Raw genomic sequence first — 20,892 nt, forward strand, 5'->3', positions numbered from 1 at the left:
TTAAGAAATTAGTTCATCGATGATCTAATTGCCAGATTAAGTTTTGATAAATTCTTTGCATGATTCTTCACTAATGCTTCCAATTCTTTACTCTCAAATACAGCAATTCCACCTGCTGAAACAATGGGATGGTTATGCTCAAGCTTCTGACAACATTACTTCCTGGGATACTGGAGTTGATGTAGATGTACTGAAATTCATTGGCGGCAAGTCTGTGACTGTTCCTGAGACAACAGTAAGTGACCACGTATTTATTTTCAGCATACTTTTTTACTCACTGATTCATTATTTATTCATTAGTCTCTAAAGAAGGAGGAAGAGCATGACTGAAGCCAGTGGAATACTATACTCTCTCTTTACTCTTTTACTTGTTTCAGTCATTTGACTGCGGCCATGCTGGAGCACCGCCTTTAGTCGAGCAAATCGACCCCGGGACTTATTCTTTGTAAGCCCAGTACTTATTCTATCAGTCTCTTTTGCCGAACCGCTAAGTAACGGGGACAAACACAGATACACAAACACACACATATATATATATATATATACATATATTATATGACAGGCTTCTTTCAGTTTCCGTCTACCAAATCCACTCACAAGGCATTGGTCGGCCCGGGGCTATAGCAGAAGACACTTGCCCAAGATGCCACACAGTGGGACTGAACCCGGAACCATGTGGTTGGTTAGCAAGCTACTTACCACACAGCCACTCCTGCACCTTCACTATGTGAAGGAGACTAACCTCATTAATATTAATTTTGAATTGAAGATGATTTGTGTGAGAGAGAGGAATGAGGTAGTGACAATACAAATGGAAGGAGATAGTTCTAGAGTGATGCAGTTTTGGAAAGGGTTCTATTGAAAAACATGTGCTCAGTATAGGGCCTTGGAAGTGAGATGAGGCACAGTGGGAGAAAAGAAAGGAAAATTAAGTTAGAGGGGTTTGACAGTTTGGCATGTGTTTCTTTAATACCCACTTCAATCTAGTTTCCTTTTTACCATAACTTAATATTTAGCACATGTGGTAACCATGTATCTCCTCTACTGCAAGACACTTTTTTTTTTTTTTATCCTTCTATCATTCTGTAACCTCTCATCACCTGGCACAAAACCACCTTCCTCAATACTATTCCCTGCTCAGTTGAGGTATATTTGTCTTGCAAGTTAATTAATGACCTTGATGGTGCTAATGTTATGTAAGAGCACCAAGTACACTCTGTAAAGTGGTTGGCATTAAGAAGGGCATCCAAGCATAGAAACCAAACCAAAGCAGACAGTAGAGCTTGGTGCAGTCTTCTGGCATGCCAACTCCTGTCCAACCCATGCCAGCATGGAAAGCAGACATTTACTGATGAGGATTATGTTACTCATTTAAGATGCATTAATAAAAGAAGCCAACGATTTGTATCTCATCAGGAACAAATACATTTCATAAATTAGTCAATGGCTGAAGCCAGTGTCCATGACTTTTTGCACCCACTACACTCACGGAATGGTTGGCGTTAGGAAGGGTATCCAGCCATAAAAACATTGCCAGATCAGACTGGGCCTGGTGCAGCCTTCTGGCTTCCCAGACCCCAGTTGAATCGTCCAACCCATGCCAGCATGGAAAGCGGACGCTAAACGATGGCGATGATGATGTCCAGTTGGGACATCTGAAGGAAATAAGTGAGCCTGAGGTAAATTAGGGGTCTGGTCTCTCTTAATGATGAGATTGATGGAGATTGGCATTTTACTTGAATATTCATTGAATTTATGGTTGTAAGAAAATGTGAGATTGGAATTGAGATAGGGTGAAGTATTTAGTGTGGATGCTTGTGAGATGAGTCACGGTTGGGAGATGGGATATGAAAGGAGGCAAAACAAGTATGATGAGTAGTCTTGTAGGAAAGGAGAATGCAAATGGCTAGTTCAGAGAAGCAGAAGCCAGTCTATTAGTAATCAGAAGCAGCATGTTTGAGATAGAAGTTGAAACCTGTTGATGACTGAATATATGCCACACAGGTGAATAATTTTGTTTTGTATCTCACATTATCACATCTGCTCCTCTGAACTATTAAATTTCATACTCTCTCCATCCAAGCCCACTTGACATTCATGTAAGGCAAAGCCGAGGTCGACTTTGCCTTTCATCCTTTCGGGGGTCGATAAATTAAGTACCAGTTATGCACTGGGGTCGATGTAATCGACCTAATACCTATGTCTGTCCATGTTTGTTCCCTCTATGTTTAGCCCCTTGTGGGTAATAAAGAAATAGGTATATTTACTACATCAATACCTATATCTTATCTTTCAGACTGTCCACCCGACTATTCAAAAGACACATATTGATCGCCGTAGAAAGCAAATTGAAGCTGGAACAGACTTGGACTGGGCAACTGCTGAATCTTTGGCCATTGGTTCACTTCTCTACCAAGGTATTCAAAATTCTATTTTATTTCATAATTTTCAGAGATCACATTATAATCAGGACATAGCTGGATATTCTAATGTTTTTAGCTAAGAACAGAGAAATATACTAGGGTAATAGATTAGGGTAATATACTAGTGTAATAGAGAAATATACTAGGGTAATAGACTAGGGTAATAGAGTAGGGTAATATACTAGTGTAATAGAGAAATATACTAGGGTAATAGACTAGGGTAATATACTAGTGTAATAGAGAAATATACTAGGGTAATCTTAAAAGATAACTTTAACTAATTTGAGGCTACACAAAATTACCTTCATACAACTTTTCACTGATCTTAAAATAAGAACTGCATGCAAAACTGTTTACAGTTTTTGACATGGTGCCCTCAACAGATACAGAATGCTCACTGTTGAAATGCTAAATGACATTCAGCCCAAACAAGAATTCTGGCAGCCAAAGTAAGGCCAATATATAGAATGGAACTAAAATTTCTGAGAGTACACTTGCAAAGTATACAGGAATCGTCGTCGTCGTTTAACGTCCTTTTTCCATGCTGGCATGGGTTGGACAATTTGACTGAGGGCTGGCAAGCCAGAAGGCTGCACCGGGATCCAATCTGATCTGGCAAAGTTTCTACAGCTGGATGCCCTTCCTAACGCCAACCACTCTGAGAGTGTAATGGGTACTTTTTACATGCCACCGGCATAGGAGCCAGTCAGGTGGCACTGGCAATGACCACACTCGAATGATGTTTCTTAGGTGCCACTGGCATGAGGTCAGTCAGCCGGCACTGGCATCGACCATGCACGAATAGTGCTTTTTATGTACTACCAGCACAGGAGCCAGTCAGGCGGCACTGGCAATGATCATGCTCGAATGGTGCTTTTTACGTGCCACGGGCACGGGACCAGTCAGGCAGCACTGGCATTGACTACACTCGAATGGTGCTTTTTATGTGCTACCGGCTTGAGTGCCAATCAGGCGGTACTGTCATTGGCCATAACAATGACTTCACTTGACTCAGCAGGTCTTCTCAGCAGTTTATTGTCCAATGATTGAAGGGTACTCTTAAATGAGCTGGTTATGTTGCACTGACATAGGCCACGGTTACGGTCTCACTTGGCTTGCCAGGTCTTCTCAAGCACAGCATATCTCCAAAGGTCTCGATCACTCGTCATTGCCTCCATGATGCCCAAGATTAGAAGGTCATGCTTCACCACCTCATCCCAGGTCTTCCTGGGTCTACCTCTTCAGTAGGTTCCCTTTACTGTGACACTTTTTTGTACAGTTGTCCTCATCCATATGCAATACATGACCATACCAGCACAGTCATCTCTCTTGCACACTACATCTGATGCTTCTTCTGTCCAACTTTTCTTTCAGGGTGCTTACACTCTGTCATGTATGTACTCTGGAATTACACATCCAGTGGAGCATACTAGCTTCATTCCTTGCAAGCTTAAGCATGTCCTCAGCAGTTACGGCCCATGTTTCACTGCCATGTAGCATGGCTGTTCGCACACATGCGTCATATAGTCTACCTTTTACTCTGAGTGAGAGCCCCTTTGTCACCAGCAGAGGTAGGAGCTCTCTGAACTTTGCCCAGGCTTTTCTTATTCTAGCAGCTACACTATCAGAGCATCCACCCCTCTGCTGACTTGGTCATCTAGGTAATGGAAGCTATCAACTACTTCTAGTTTTGCCTCCTGGCATGTGATGGAAGCTGTTTTCTGCCCCACACAAAAACTATCTTCCCAGTTAGCTTTCCTTTGATATTGCTGTACCTCTTATATGTCCATAGCTTACACCGGGTACATCTCATGGAATTTCTTCCTATGTCTTTTCTACAAATCGAGCAGGGCCATCTACCTGAAGGGATTTGTGATTTGTCTACCTTACTACTTATTAAGACTTTGGTTTTTGCTAGCTTGACTCTAAGCCCCTTCGATTCTATGTCCTGATTTCAAACTCTTTCAGAGATTCATAAGTAATATTCTGTGAAATGCAGTAGAAACACCATGTAAAGTCAGTGAATTGTTCAGGTAATTTGTTAGATGTAATGTTACCCATCTTTATGTTTCACTCAGTACTGCCATGGATAATCTTTGGACAGTTCTAGTACTCTAGGCAACACTTTTCCAGTATTCAGATAATGTCCAGTCCTTCATGCCAGCAAATTTCTTCTCAACTACAACTTTAATCTTTATGCTCTCCAACAACAGTGACTCTTCACCAGTAGATCAAGCTGTCCCTGGAAGAGGGAGACATAAAAAAATTGCAAACCCATGGAAAACGAACTGCCACCAACTATTCTGCCTATATGTCTGTGCACACCTTTCAATGCCATGTATGCTACAAGGTCTACAAATCTAACGGAGGCCTCAAAAGACATTTTAAGATCCACAAAGATCAGAACTGCAGCTCTTTGTGGTCCAAATCAGATATGCAATCTGTGCGGGGTGTCTTTTCAAAACATTGTCTGGTTTAAAAAGGCCATCAGATTCCATGATGGTTTTAAGGTGTAGGTATAGGAGGTAGTCAAACTCTGCATTGGGAGTAGACAACCACCATATATATGGTAGTAGAAAACAGTGAGAATAAATATTCAGCACTAAATTAATGGATAAATACTTTATATATTTAGGAATTTTCAGCATTACTTTTGGTTTCATGCTTTATAATTCTATATTTTATTGTGAAGACCCCCTTTGGTCATGAATGACCATAGGATTGCATGTAGAAAGTTCCCCTCCCAGACACAAGTCTGGGCTAGGTTATTTATGAAAGACCAGCAGTTGCCCATGCATGCCAGCCTTCCTTCCCCGTGACACTGATGTCATCCATGGGAATGGCAAAGGGGCCGAAACAGAATGGCACCGGTAACGTCGCAACTCATTTCTACAGCTGAATGAACTGGAGCAATGTGAAATAAAGTGTCTTGCTCAAGAACACAACACAGTCGGGCCCAGGAATCAAACTCACTACCTCATGATTGTGAGCCCAATGCTCTAACCACTAAGTCACATGCCTTTATTGTACACCACCTAGTATGTGAAGTTACATGAAATATCATATAACCAAATCCAAAACAGAGATAGTGTCACCACCATTTTATAAATAGAGTATTTGAAAGTTGCAAATTCATCATCATCATCATCATCGTTTAATGTCTGCTTTCCATGCTGGCATGGGTTGGACGATTTTGACTGAGGGCTGGCGGACCAGATGGCTGCACCAGGATCCAATCTTGATCTGGCTGAGTTTCTACAGCTGGATGCCCTTCCTAACGCCAACCTCTCCAAGAGTGTAGTGGGTGCTTTTTACATGCCACTGGCACAGGGCCAGTCAGGCTGTACTGGCAACGACCTCGCTCGAATCTTTTTACACATACCAGTAAGGCAATGCTGGTAATGATCACGCTTGAATGGTGCCTTTTACGTGCCACCGACACAGAAGCCAGTTAGCCGCTCTGGCAATGATCACGCTCAGATGGAGCTCTTGGCACCTTACTAGCACAGGCACAAGTGCCAGTAAGGTGACACTGGTAATGATCACAGTTGAATGGTGCCTTTTATGTGCCACTGGCATGGAAGACGGTTAGCCGCTCTGTCAACGATCACACTTGTATGGTGCTCTTCGCACCTCGCTAGCACGGATGCCAGTCATCGAATTTGATTTTGATTTCACTTGCCTCAACAGGTCTTCGCAAGCAGAGTTTAGTGTCCAAAGAAGGAAAAGGTACGCATCTAATATAAAGCATAAAACCTAAAGTAATGAAGAAAACCCACAATTAAATGTATACATACATATATAATAGGCTATTCAAAATTAAGTAGCTTTACTTGAGACTCAATGCAATGCTTGCCCTGAAATAAGAATTGTCACTCCATTTGGTTCAATATCCTTACAAAGTTTGTTAGCTATGACTGAGATTTTCTGTACCAAATTGCAATATTCTAGTCTTAAGGTATGTATATTATTTAATCCTGTAGGTTTTAATGTTCGCATTAGTGGTCAAGATGTTGGTCGGGGAACCTTTAGTCATCGTCATGCAATGATTGTTGACCAAGAGTCTGATGATATCTATATACCACTGAATCATATATCATCTGACCAGGTTGGTTACTTTGAGGTAAGTAACATTACATAATCTTTATATATTTTTTCTACATGTTTCCTAGGCGTATACCAGGAATATCTTGTGTGTGTCCATATCTTTGTTTATGATTACCAGTAAAATAGCCAGTGTTGTATTTTTAAAAAATGGCAATTAGGTGCAGGAGCGGCTGTGTGGTAAGTAGTTTGCTTACCAGCCACATGGTTCCGGGTTCAGTCCCACTGCGTGGCACCTTCGGCAAGTGTCTTCTACTATAGCCTCGGGCCGACCAAAGCCTTGTGAGTGGATTTGGTAGACGGAAACTGAAAGAAGTCCGTCGAATATATGTGTATATATATATATATATGTGTGTTTGTGTGTCTATGTTTGTCCCCCCAACATCGCTTAACAACCGATGCTGGTGTGTTTATGTCCCAGTAACAGCGGTTTGGCAAAATAGACCGATAGAATAAGTACTGGGCTTACAAAGAATAAGTCCTGGGGTCGATTTGCTCGACTAAAGGCGGTGCTCCAGCATGGCCACAGTCAAATGACTGAAACAAGTAAAAGAGTAAAGAGCAATATCAAACTTATGACTATCTTTCACTAGACTATTCAAATTCACTAGCAAATGATTCAGGAATTTCCGAAAGCTAAAGAAAAGAATTTCTTTTGTGAGAAAATGCTGATGGATTCACTTGGGGCTATAGTAGAAGATACTCAAGGTGCTGCACTCTGGGACTGAACCCAAAACTCTGCGGTTACATAGTAGGCTTATTAACCACATAAAGTAGATAAAATCTACTATTGAAGTCTTTTTTGACTATAAATACAATGCATTGCTGGTGACAGAATATGAACCTCGCCGATGTGTTGGTAACTTTTTCAACATCTTATTGGCATAAACATCTACAAATTCTAAAATAATTTACTAGAATCATCGTTTAGATTTTATTCTTTCTCGGTTTTGTATCAGAATTTTGTACAAAAACCACTGAGAATCTGTAATTTTGTTGGTGGCAGCAGTCATAGTATTGTTTATTTGTAATTTTGTTTGCTTTTAAAGGCAGCTAACAGTGTTCTATCAGAGGAAGCAGTGCTTGGTTTTGAATATGGCATGAGTCTGGAGCACCCTAAAAACCTTGTCATTTGGGAAGCTCAATTTGGTGATTTCTTTAATGGAGCTCAGCCTATCATTGACACATATGTAACGAGTGGAGAAAGTAAGTATACCGTTTTTTTGTTTTTTAAGAAATCTGTTATTTATTTATATGTTAGTTAGTTAATTTTTTGGCTCAAAAAGCAAAAGCAAGGCCATGTAGGGGGACATGGAGTTATGTACAGGGTGGTGTTCATGTAAAGAGTTCAGGCCACTAGTGGTCAAGGGAGACTTTGAACCGAGCGGTCGTCGGCATCTTCACTATCTCGTCTGGCAGCTTATTCCACGGATCCACAACCCGGACGGAGAAAGCCCCTCTACTTCGATTGAGATGAAATCGTCGCAGATAGAGCTTTTCGGAATGACCCCGCAGCCGACGCTCTGGAGCAGGAGTGAAGAACAGCTCTTTCGAGAGGTTACACTTTCCGCTTATGATGTTGTGAGCAAGAATGAGATCACCACGGTGGCGGCGTTTTTCTAGAGAATAAAGGTCGAGCGTCTTCAGCCTTTCTTCATATACAAATTCTTGAGACCAAGAACCATGCGGGTAGCCAGCTTCTGGACTCTTTCGAGATTCTGTATGTCTTTGAGGAGATAAGGAGAAGAGTCTTGAATCCCGTACTCCAATATGGGTCTCACCAGCGTGATATAGAGCGGCATATATTTATTTCATACGTTTTCCTTTTCTAGCATTTATAAGAGAGTATATTTTAGAGCAATTGTTATTACAGGTGGATGTCTTTTCTACAGCTAATCCATTCAACTGTGGACTTAGATGAGTCAATAAAAGAAACCTTTGTTAATCACTCTATGCATTCTAAAAGTAGTGCCCAAATTTCTCTCAAATAATACAGAACCCTACCGCTTTCAAAAAAAAAGGACACATTAGATAATGTATTTTTAGAGGTATACCCTTGAAAAAAAACGGGTAGTCATAACTAGAATACTTTTGTTCATAGATCTATTCATTCAGAGTTAACCACCTGCTAAACAACCGTTCACCGACAAATTGAGACAGGTAGAGTTATGTCCCTTGTGCAGTATCACCATAGCCAAAGCACGATTTCAACATACGATGTGTTATCTCTGTAGTTGTAATTAGTTCTGCACATTAATTTTATGACTATCGAGTCGTAGCTTTTATATAGGTGTATATTAGTTTACGTATTTTAGGTTTTTATTTATTTTCGTTTATGATATAGACAATTTTCTCCATATTAAATTGTAAATTGTAAATTATCAACTATCTTACAAACAATAACTCTGAGCACCTTTTCAAACTCCACCCATCTAACACCCATGGACATATTTACAAAGTCAGAAAACAGCACAGCTCCCATAACTTTCAGAAACATTTTTTCACACTAAGAGTTGCTGAAGCATGGAACAAACTCCCGGCATCAGTTGTTAGTTGTTGGAGCACTGCATCCTTCAAAACTTCCATGCTTCCTGGGATTCGCCAACACTACACCTGATTTTCTCCCTTCCATACACACACAAGAATGTATCTGACTCATGCATTGTTTGCTTTCCAGACATTTGTACATTAAGGCACATGCTTTATATGCACTTTTGATAAGTTGTGGTGCACCTGAGCACTGTACACAATAATTTCATATCATATTCATATTATATTAAACTGGTTGTGCCCTCACATAATGAAACATATTTACAATGAACATTACACACTCATGCGTGCACACATTCACCCTCACGTGTTTGCTTCTATAACCACAGGGGTTTACTACAAAAAGACTGGCAACAGTACACGAAGATACAGGGTGTGAGTACATAAAAAAAAAAATATTTAAATAAGACCCATGCTAGCATGGAAAGCGGACGTTAAACGATGATGATGATGAGAAATAACAGAAACAAAAATTGAAAAAATTCTCCAAATGAAGGAAACCTGTGGGCTCCTCGTGGAAACCCTACAAAAATTACTCTCACCCTGACTACTAAAGCAAGTACCCTGTCCTTAGCTGTTCTACTGTATAGGCACAGGGCCTACGCACTCAGACCATGCTTAACACTCTCTTCCTTCTTTCAACAAATTTCATAGGAGGCAGCACTTCCCTCTAGACCAGTGGTTCCCAACCAATTTTAGGCCATGCTTCATTGAATCATTTCTAAAATCCTGAAGGGTCTAGAGTCTAGACCCTTACTTTCTTTTTCAAGTAAAACTGAAAACAGTTGTTGGATTTATTGCCAAAGGGTAAAGTCCCTATCTTACACCCTTTCAGTCTCATCCATGCATGATCTCCTTTGCCTAGGCTGCTAAACAGATAAAAACTGCCTGCCCTTCCTGGCTAAATGAAGGTTTTGACTTAAGTGCAGTAGAATTATTTGTCTTACCCACACATGAAAAGCAGTGTTGGTTGGTGTGTAGCTTCAAGTTAGCTATGACTGGTGTTTATTAATATAGTCCCTGTAACTCGGCTGTTCTGCTAACATTTCTATCTATTTATACCTTAGTTATTTCTAAGTTTTTCTTAAGCAGTATTGGGATGTAAGCTCAGCAAAATAATTGAATCTAAGTCTAAGCAATTTTACATTTGTTTAATTCATAGTTTAGAAAATTCCAGAATACATTACTGACTTTTTTTTGGCTTCCTATCAGAATGTTCTTGAATTTATGTATGTCTTCTTCAGCAAAATGGCTACTTCAGAGTGGTTTGGTGATGTTACTTCCACATGGTTTTGATGGTGCTGGACCCGAACATTCTTCATGCCGTATTGAACGATTCTTACAGGTAAAATATCTAGTTCATTAGTCAGACAGTGTTAATGACTATAATGAGAAAAGAAGTTGTGTTGATTATTATGGTTATTAATTTTAAAAAATGATTTTACAGTAAATGCTAGTTTGCACTTAGCCTCACTGTTAATATCATTAGTATTACTACTGTTATGTTCTTTATCATCATCATCATCATCGTTTAACGTCCGCTTTCCATGCTAGCATGGGTTGGACGATTTGACTGAGGGCTGGCGAACCAGATGGCTGCACCAGGCTCCAATCTTGATCTGGCAGATTTTCTACAGCTGGATGCCCTTCCTAACGCCAACCACTCCAAGAGTGTAGTGGGTGCTTTTACGTTCCACTGGCACGGGGGCCAGTCAGGCGGTACTGGCTACAACCTCGCTTGAATCTTTTTAAACATGCCACTGGTACAGGTGCCAGTAAGGCGATGCTGGTAACGATCACGCTCGAATGGTGCCTTTTACTTGCCACCGGCACAGAAGCCAGTTAGCTGCTCTGGCAACACTCACGCTCGGATGGTGCTCTTTATATATATATATATATATATATAAGGCGCAGGAGTGGCTGTGTGGTAAGTAGCTTGCTTACGAACCACATGGTTCCGGGTTCAGTCCCACTGCGTGGCACCTTGGGCAAGTGTCTTCTGCTATAGCCTCGGGCCGACCAAAGCCTTGTGAGTGGATTTGGTAGACGGAAACTGAAAGAAGCCCGTCGTATATATGCACATATATATATATATGTGTGTGTGCGTGTATATGTATGTGTGTGTTTGTGTTTGTCCCCCCAACATTGCTTAACAACCGATGGTGGTGTGTTTATGTCCCCGTAACTTAGCGGTTCGGCAAAAGAGACCGATAGAATAAGTCCTGGGGTCGAGTTGCTTGATTAAAGGCAGTGCTCCAGTATGGCCACAGTCAAATGACTGAAACAAGTAAAAGAGTTATATATATATATATATATATATATATATAGGTTGATAGCTAACTTTTATAAATTATATTTCATATTTTTTCTACGTCAGTCATCTTTTTCATATTTGTTTGTCAAACCTTCAGGCTTCTCAGCCATATATATATATATATATTTCTCTTTTTAATTATGTCAGTTAAGCTAATTTCAACAGATAGCCTGTGGCCTCTCCGGGTTAGCATTTACCTGGTTTTCTATCACTTAATTTCTTGAAATTGTACGATCAAACATTGTTAGTTATCTATCATGATTGAAGATTCCCACCTGCGAGTGGATACCTGTATGTGATGAGTTGAGTGTAAAATGAACTGTTGCAACCTCATCCTCACTTGCAACTTGAGTCAGAACCCAGAGCTTGAATCCAATGACAAGTCAAACCAATTAGAAAATTAGTACCAGAGTCAATTTTACACACTCACAGAAGGGATTGAACTTAGAATTGTGAACAATAAGGGACTTACCAAATTTACAGCTCTCCTTACTCTCTCATACTTATTTACAGCCTAGTAAACCAAATCATTCTCTTTTACTCTTTTACTTGTTTCAGTCATTTGACTGTGGCCATGCTGGAGCACCGCCTTTAGTCGAGCAACTCGACCCCGGGACTTATTCTTTGTAAGCCCAGTACTTATTCTATCGGTCTCTTTTGCCGAACCGCTAAGAAACGGGGACATAAGCACACCAGCATCGGTTGTCGAGCAATGCTAGGGGGACAAACACAAACATACACGCACACATATATATATACATATATATACATATATACGACGGGCTTCTTTTAGTTTCCGTCTACCAAATCCACTCACAAGGCTTTGGTCGGCCCGAGGCTATAGTAGAAGACACTTGCTCAAGGTGCCACGCAGTGGGACTGAACCCGGAACCATGTGGTTGGTAAACAAGCTACTTACCACACAGCCACTCCTGCGCTAAATTTCTTTGTTACAGACTCAATACAAGTTAAAAGCACCCAGTACACATGTAAGCTGATTAGCTTTAGGAAGGGCATCCAGGTGAAGAAACCATACTAAAGCGTGACACTAGAGCCTTGCAGCTAGATGTATCTTGTTAAACTGTCTAACCTATGCCAGTGTGGGAAATGGATGTTAAATGAAGATGATGGCAGAATCTGAACCATTTAAATGATTCATCCTTTAGAAGGAACAGTTGTTTGTTCCTTCTCAAGCCACGCCTGGCTCATAAGGGCCGGTTTCCTGATTTCCTTGGCGTATAGGTTCCCCACCTGGACGGGACGCCGGTCCGTCGCAGGTGAGCTGCAAGATGTAGGAAGAAAGAGTGAGAGAAAGTTGTGGTGAAAGAGTTAGCAGAAGTTTCGCCATTACCTTCTGCCGGAGCTGCGTGGAGCTTAAGTGTTTCGCTCATAAACATACACATCGCCCGGTCTGAGATTCGAATCCATGATCCCTCGACCACGAGTCCACTGTTCTAACCACTAGGCCATGTGCCTCCACATTTAAATGATTCAGATTCTGTCATCATCTCATCAAATATCTTATCCAATCAGCTATCTTATCTATAACATTCATTAAAGAAAATATTTTAAGAATTAAAAAAACAATTTTTTTTTTTATTTTGCTTAAGCTTCATCAATTTTTTAATTATCATTTAAATATAATTATTTTTCTCTTTTGTTATTTTATTATGTAGCTTTGTGATAGCAAGGAGGATGCTATTGATAGTGACCATGTTAATATGGAAATAGTTCATCCCACAACATCTGGTCAGTATTTTCACCTGCTCCGCAGACAGGTAAGTTTATCTAAATTATGAGGTTACAGACATGTTTAACAGTGCCATATCATCAATAAAATATTTCTATAGATACTCATACTAGTTTATTAGAGCAACAGAATACTCTCTAGTGTGGCAAAATCTATTTTAGTCCAAAGTGGTGACAGTGATTCCACTTTGTTCCCATGTTAGTTGTTTGTTTATTAGGAAAGTTTGGTCATAATTTTAAGTGATATTCTGATAAATAAGCAATGACTGTCATTAAACTGAATATGACTGTAATCTTAGAAATCATTAGGTTTCATATCTATCCTGATTGTTATTGTTGTTTTGGGTAACCCCAAATTTCTTTCGATGTTTTGCCTATGGCCATTTAATTTTTTACTGTAAGGTAGATTGTTCCAAGATTTAAGACTATATGCTATTGTGACAGTTTCTTTGAAGGGAACAGGAATAAATTAAAAATTCTATTGTTGATAATCGAAATCTTAAAACTAGTTAGTCAAACTTGCGAAAAAAGTATTCTTTTTATAGTTGAAATCTTAAAATTCTTATAGTCAAACATAAAAAAAATCTTCGTTTATGTGTGTTGGAATTCTTGGATTAATTATTAACATTTTGTATAAGGCTGTATGATTCTTAGAGAATGACCTCCCTTGAATTTTCAGATTTCATTTCACTTTGTGAAAAAAAAAGAAATATGGTAAGAAATTGACAGATTTCAGTCAATGGATCTTTATACATAATATACATATTTCAAAACATTTATTTTTTTCTTATAAATTTTAAGCTCAGAGTTCAAGACTATTATCATCTCTTCTCTGTAGTGTTTTGATTGTTAAAGACACAAAATTTATTGGATTTTTTTTGTTAGTTAGCTGCAATTACCAATGTCATATTCACTACTCCTGATACTTTTCGGTGCTTTCCAAAACTTTAAACTTTTCTTCTATTCTTAGTCAAAAAGACTTTAAAATCTGCTCATTTTGTTTCTTTGAATCACATGCAATTTAACTAACTCTGTTATAAATTCCTCCTTTTGAAGCATAGATAATAGTTTATGTTTATTAGCACTAGCATCATAATGTGCACCTCTGTTATCCATTGGATAACATTTGAAAGGCTAAAATTCAATTAAATATTAGAAATTAGCAAGACTTAATCACTGATATAATAATAATATTCTGCTCAATACCACAGATTTGCTTGTCAGTTGTTTGACCTTAACCATTTGAGTATGTCCCTTAGTGGCTAACAACATGTGCATCTATGATCACGGGCAGAAGTAGTTGGGGAGCATCATAGCTATGTGTTGAGAGGAATTCTCTGGGGTTTGAATAATTCACCTCGGGAAACATGGGTGTTTCATTCAACATCCTTAAACAACCTTTATTCAGAGACCTTTTCAGCGGAAGGGCTACTCAGCCTGAAGAAAATTCTAACTGGACCCCACCTGCAAGGTCATGTGCTGTTTACTTTGATATGAGATCACCATGTTGCACACATATGGTTGTGATACATGTGCCTGACGTACCCTTATCCTGTTGAACTATTTAACCCATACCAGCATGGATAATGATAATAACAATTGATAATGATCGATTAATTGATTGATTTTTCACTTCAAGTAATTCTAAGTTTTGTTTTGTTTCTAAATATGTCTTAAGGCGGCAGCCTATGAAACATATCAATATTATATAGTTGACATGAGTTAACTATTAGACCGATTTTTACTATTTCATTTTATTGACAATTATTGTTTGGAGGTTTGTTATTGGAAATAAAAGTCAAATTTCTGGAAACCTTGCATACATTGAAACTCCGACGTCTGGCAGCTGACTTGGCAGACACCCATAAAATTATTAACCATCTTACAAACAATAACTCTGAGCACCTTTTCAAACTCCACCTGTCTAACACCCATGGTCATGTTTACAAAGTCAGAAAACAGCACAGCTCCCATGACTTAAGGAAACATTTTTCTCACGCTGAGAGTTGCTGAAGTATGGAACAAACTGCCGGCATCAGTTGTTAGTTGTTGGAGCACTGCATCCTTCAAAACTTCCATGCTTCCTGAGATTCGCCAACACTACACCTGATTTTCTCCCCTCCATACACACACAAGCATGTATCTGACTCATACGCTGTTCACTTTGCAGACTGCATATGCTTTTTACGCACTTTTGACAAGTCGTGGTGCACCTGAGCACTGTATACAATAATTTCATCATTATTATTGTTATTATTTTAATGTTGACAGAATGAAACTGAAATCTTTATATATAAAAGTAAGGTTGTGTGTCTGTCTCCTACGATTTAGATTCCTAACTACTCCCACATTTTGCGGTGCAGTTTAACCAAAACCGGGTATCTTATAGTCGTGATTCATATCGAGCCCTTCTGGGTATTAGCGCGCGTCTACGATGAGTCTACGATTTAAAAGAAAATTTACCATAATTTTTTTTCCATTTTAATGCATTTTTTCGCTATTATATAAGGGAAGTAACTCTCTAAAAATGTCTACGATGAGTCAACAATTAAAAAAAAATTTATAATTTTTTTTCCATTTTTAATGCATTTTTTGGCTATAACTCTCTAAAAATGCTTATATAGTTATTTCCCTTACAAGCCCGAGCAACGCCAGGCGATACTGCTAGTAAGTTTATAATCAAGTTTCACAGTGAACTGTAGCACACACTACACAGTGGTTGGCACTTCTTAGAATTTCATTGTGGTTTACGGAACCTAGTGTCTCCATAAAATCTATTTTCTGTTTTTCAGTCTTGTATTTCTAATATATTTCTCAAGTAAATTCACATATTTCCATTGCAGATGGTGAGAAATTACCGCAAACCCTTAATAGTTGCAGCACCAAAAACTTTGCTGAGACTTTCCAGTGCAGCTTCTTCTCTACTTGACATGGCACCTGGAACTTGCTACCAACCTGTCCTAGGAGACATCAAAGTTAACCCAGAGTCTGTTACTAGATTAGTGTTTTGTTCTGGCAAACATTTCTATGCATTAAACAAACAAAGAGATGCTTCAAACAGTCACAATGTTGCCATTATTAGGCTGGAAGTAAGTAAGAGTTTATTTCTTCTGTTCTGAACTTTTACATTCTGAATATTTGGGTACAGATTTGGCCGTGTGGCAAAAAGGTTTGCTTCTCAGTTACATGGTCTCAGGTTCACTCCCACTACATGGCACCTTGGGTGAGTATCTTCTACTATGGCCCTGAAGCTAACCAAAGCCTTGTGAATGGATTTGGTTGACAGAAACTGAAAGAAGAAAAGGCGGTGAGCTGGCAGAAACGTTAGCACGCCGGGCGAAATGCTTAGCAGTATTTGGTCTTTCGCTACGTTCTGAGTTCAAATTCCACTGAGGTCAACTTTGCCTTTTATCCTTTCAGGATCGATTAAATAAGTACCAGTTACGCACTGGGGTCAATATAATCGACTTAATCCACTTGTCTGTCCTTGTTTGTCCCCTCTGTGTGTAGCCCCTTGTGGACAGTAAAGAAATAAGAAACTGAAAGAAGCCTTGTGTGTGTATGTATGTGTTACTGTCTCCTTGCCTTGATTTCTTGTGATGGTTGTAAATGAGTGTCACTGTCATACAAGCAGTGTTCTTCACTTGCAATCTTCCATGAAAACATATCTAATGACGGGGGATATATAACCTTACTTGGAAACGGTTGAGGGTTGGTGACAGGAAGGGTATCCAACTGTAGAAAATCTGCCTCATTGAATTTCATCTGACCCATGCAAACATGAAAAAGTGGATCTTAAAACAATCTGTAGAAATAAAACCCACAACGGTACATTCGATAATTGGAGACCTTCTGAAGAATTTTGTAGTTATTAGGGGTACAAAATACCCTCTTTATTCCATGCTTATGGAAGAATTAGTATTCATTTAATACTTACTGGAGAATTAGTTCTACCAGTTACAGTTGTACTCTCTTTTTTACTCTTTTACTTGTTTCAGTCATTTGACTGAGGCCATGCTGGAGCACCGCCTTTAGTCAAGCTAATTGACCCCGGACTTATTCTTTGTAAGCCTAGTACTTATTCTATTGGTCTCTTTTGCCGAACTGCTAAGTTATGGGGACGTAAACAAACCAGCATCAGTTTTCAAGTGATGCTGGGGAGACAAACACAGACACACAAAAAATATACACACACATACATATACATATATATACATATATATGACAGGCTTCTTTCAGTTTCTGTCTACCAAATCCACTTGCAAGGCTATAGTAGAAGACTCTTGCTCAAGGTGCCACGCAGTGGGACTGAACCCAGAACCATGTGGTTGGTAAGCAAGCTACTTACCACACAGCCACTCATGTGCCTAGAAGCTATGACTAGAAACTATTTAAAAATGGAATAAATTGGTTTATCATGAAACAGAGGGAAAGTTTAATGTTCCAAGCAGGACCTTCTGATGAAGCATCTTAGCTGAAACAGTTAATTTTCATCTTCCACTCAGCAAACCAATTTATTCCACTTTTGAAGTATTTACCATTTATTAATGTAGATCATTACTAATTTCTCCTGCTGTTTACTTTAGAGTCAGGATTAGCTTAGTTGACAGTGACAGTTTGTATTCTATGTCTAGCCTTTTGCTCTATCTCTTACAAGAACATTTAAATATTAATTGTCCTTGATGTATGTAGGAAGCACGAAGTAATTTAATGTCAACAGTGTGACACTGGATAATTGCCAATTGTTTTGTTAGCCAACAGTGCTAACTATTGTAGTATATTTTTACTCCTCTTGGCAAACAAATAAATTATGGGATATTACATGTATATTACATACTCTGCACTTTCATAAAACTTTTCTAACTACTCTTGGCTGTTCTAAAACTTTTGTGAGTTTTATGATCTGCACTAATTCTGACCAGATTCTCCTTATAACATGTATGAATTTTACAAAATGTGATCCCTTGTCTATGGAGATCTTTCAGTATCATCCTCAGCTACAGTTTGTTACCATATATCCATCTGGGAGAAATATCTGATACTTCCAAACACATATATGCAGGCATGGATCTGGGTTCAGTCCATTGCACAATACCTTGGGCAGGTGTCTTTACTGGAGCAGATTAAGGTTGACTCAAGTCTTTTGACTGAGAATCTATGTGGAAACCTTTCAGATGAATTGTACTTTTAATTCAAAGTTCCATCTTTTTTCATATATTATGTTAGGCCAATCTTGCTTTGAGAATTACATTAAGGGTACACACATCTGTGGGATATTCAACCACTTCGGTATTAATTTAAAGTGGGCACTGGCAACCTTTCTCAAGAAATGGGCCATATGAGATAAGGCTTGTCATCATGTGACCAACACTACTGAAAAGACTCAAGGTAATTTTTCATAGGCATGCCATTTAGCCAATGGGGTTCTGTCTGGTAGCAGGAGCACTACTGGGATAAAAGTGAAGCAACTTCACTAAGATTAAATTTTCTTTGTAAGGGAGTTAATTCCTTGATATTCTGACATTTTTAAAGTCAGTTGATAGAAACAGATCTAAGAGAAATGCTCATCTGGGTAAAAAAATTGAGTCAGTTCTGCTGATTGATATCTCCACAAGAAGTTATGACAGAGCAGAGTCAGCTGACCTCTTGACACCCTCAGGAAGCAAACATCTCTGCTTTGTATGGAGATGATGGACTAGCAGTCTCACACAACCTGAATAGCCTCACTATGAATGCATTTAGAAAGGATCTGCAAATGCAAGGGGTTTGACTAAAACAACTATCACCTCCAACACAGCAATAGCTAAATTCCAAAATATTATATTAGACCTTATGACAAAGAAGCATCCCCTTTAAAAGAAGCCAAATGAGGAGACAGTTTACCAAGGTCAACTTTGCCTTTCATTTATTTAGGTTTGTTTAAATAAGTACCAGTGGAGTACTGGGGCTGATTTAATCAACTCCCCCCTCCCCAAAATTTCAGGCCTTGTGCCAATTGTAGAAAGGATTGTTGTTGTTGTTGTTAATAATAATCCTTCTTTTTATTATATTTTATTCCAGAGCCTTTGTCCATTCCCTGTTGCAGACTTATTAAAAGAAATTAAGAAATATCCCAATGCAAAAGGTATAACATTGCTTTCTTTCATTTTCTTTCATAATTTTGGTTTTGTAACTGAATAGAATACTAACAAAATAGGCGACTACATCTTTTTTTTGGTTGATATAAATTTCCTCGAAGTTGATACAGATCATCTTCAAGTTGATATAACACATCCCCTGCATTACTGGCACCTGTGCCGGTGGCATGTGTAAAGATTTGAGCAAGGTCGTTGCCAGTACCACCTGACTGGGCCCCGTGCCGATGGCACATAAAAGCACCCACTACACTCTCGGAGTGGTTAGCGTTAGGAAGGGCATCCAGCTGTAGAAACTCTGCCAGATCAAGATTGGAGCCTGGTGTTGCCATCTGGTTCGCCAGCCCTCAGTCAAATCGTCCAACCCATGCTGGCATGGAAAGCGGACGTTAAATGATGATGATGATGACAACCAAGTTGATTGTCAATTGTTTATGTTACAATGTGATGTGTAAAATCAAACTGGAGAAAATGACCAGATGGATTCTTGAAATGTGCTGACCTACAAAGAAAAGTGTTCTAGCCTTGACCATCCCATCTTCCCCAGATACTTTGTATCTAAGACTACATTACACAATACACAATGTTACTTCTTTTATTAAAAATAACAAGATGAGATTTGACTACCATTTTTAGCAGATCAAGGCTCTCTCATTGGCTCAAACGAAGCCCAGTAAATGGTAAGGTCAATTTAATCAACTCTGTCTTCCTTGGAGCTTGCCCTAAAAAAAATATCATTATCGTTTCTGTCCCAGCAAGACTGCGATATTAAATGTATTGTATAGTACAATGGTTCTCAGTCTTTTTGACTTTTTGGTGCACTAAAAATCAAACAAAAGATTACTGGGGCAATCTTTTGCAAGGAACTTCATCAAAAGTCTGTTTAAAGTTAAATAATTAGAAAATGTATAGAAATCTCTTGCATATATTATTTTATTAATTGTATTTGTTTATAGCAAAATTGTGAATATCACTCAGATAGGATTAACTTTTTAGCGTTTAATGCAGCAATGCAGGACCATGTAGTGTCGAAAGGGATTGTCAATGGACTTCCAGCCAACCATAGGTTGGTTGAAGGATGATGAGCATTTAATCCTGCCATATCTGGCCCAAATATTCTACTTGTTTTATGTTAAAACTAACTAAATCCAACCTATCGAACCTACCCTGCAATGCCATTCCAAAACTAAAACCATCACATCAATGAAATTTTGAAGCTATGAAATAATGCATTATAGGTGCAGGAGTGGCTGTGTGGTAAGTAGCTTGCTTACTAACCACATGGTTCTAGGTTCAGTCCCACTGAGTGGCACCTTGGGCAAGTGTCTTCTACTATAGCCTCGGGCCAACCAAAGCCTTGTGCATGGATTTGGTTGATGGAAACTGAAAGAAGCCCGTCGTATATATATATGTATATACGTGTTTGTGTGTCTGTGTTTGTCCCCCCAACATCACTTGACAACCAATGCTGGTGTATTTTCGTCCCTGTAACTTCGCGGTTTGGCAAAAGAGACTGATAGAATAAGTACTAGGCTTCCAAAGAATAAGTCTTGGGGTCGATTTGGTCAACTAAAGGCGGTGCTCCAGCATGGCTGCAGTCAACTGACTGAAACAAGTA

The 20,892-nt window shown here is 39.1% G+C and overlaps 1 protein-coding gene across 2 annotated transcripts in view; it reads left to right on the forward strand.

Moving 5' to 3' along the window:
- LOC115210904 (probable 2-oxoglutarate dehydrogenase E1 component DHKTD1, mitochondrial) overlaps positions 1–20,892 on the forward strand; it is a 69,012-nt gene that overhangs the window by 41,618 nt on the left and 6,502 nt on the right. For both annotated transcript variants that reach the window (XM_029779682.2, XM_036502592.1), the window contains exons 15-22: positions 104–235; positions 2,297–2,417; positions 6,407–6,546; positions 7,577–7,733; positions 10,322–10,422; positions 13,068–13,169; positions 15,984–16,229; positions 19,201–19,264. In XM_029779682.2, coding sequence (XP_029635542.1) covers positions 104–235; positions 2,297–2,417; positions 6,407–6,546; positions 7,577–7,733; positions 10,322–10,422; positions 13,068–13,169; positions 15,984–16,229; positions 19,201–19,264 — 1,063 coding nt within the window. The remainder of the gene's footprint in view (positions 1–103; positions 236–2,296; positions 2,418–6,406; positions 6,547–7,576; positions 7,734–10,321; positions 10,423–13,067; positions 13,170–15,983; positions 16,230–19,200; positions 19,265–20,892) is intronic.

This window comes from Octopus sinensis, linkage group LG4 (assembly GCF_006345805.1).
Source record: "Octopus sinensis linkage group LG4, ASM634580v1, whole genome shotgun sequence".
Taxonomy (NCBI): Eukaryota; Metazoa; Mollusca; class Cephalopoda; order Octopoda; family Octopodidae; genus Octopus; species Octopus sinensis.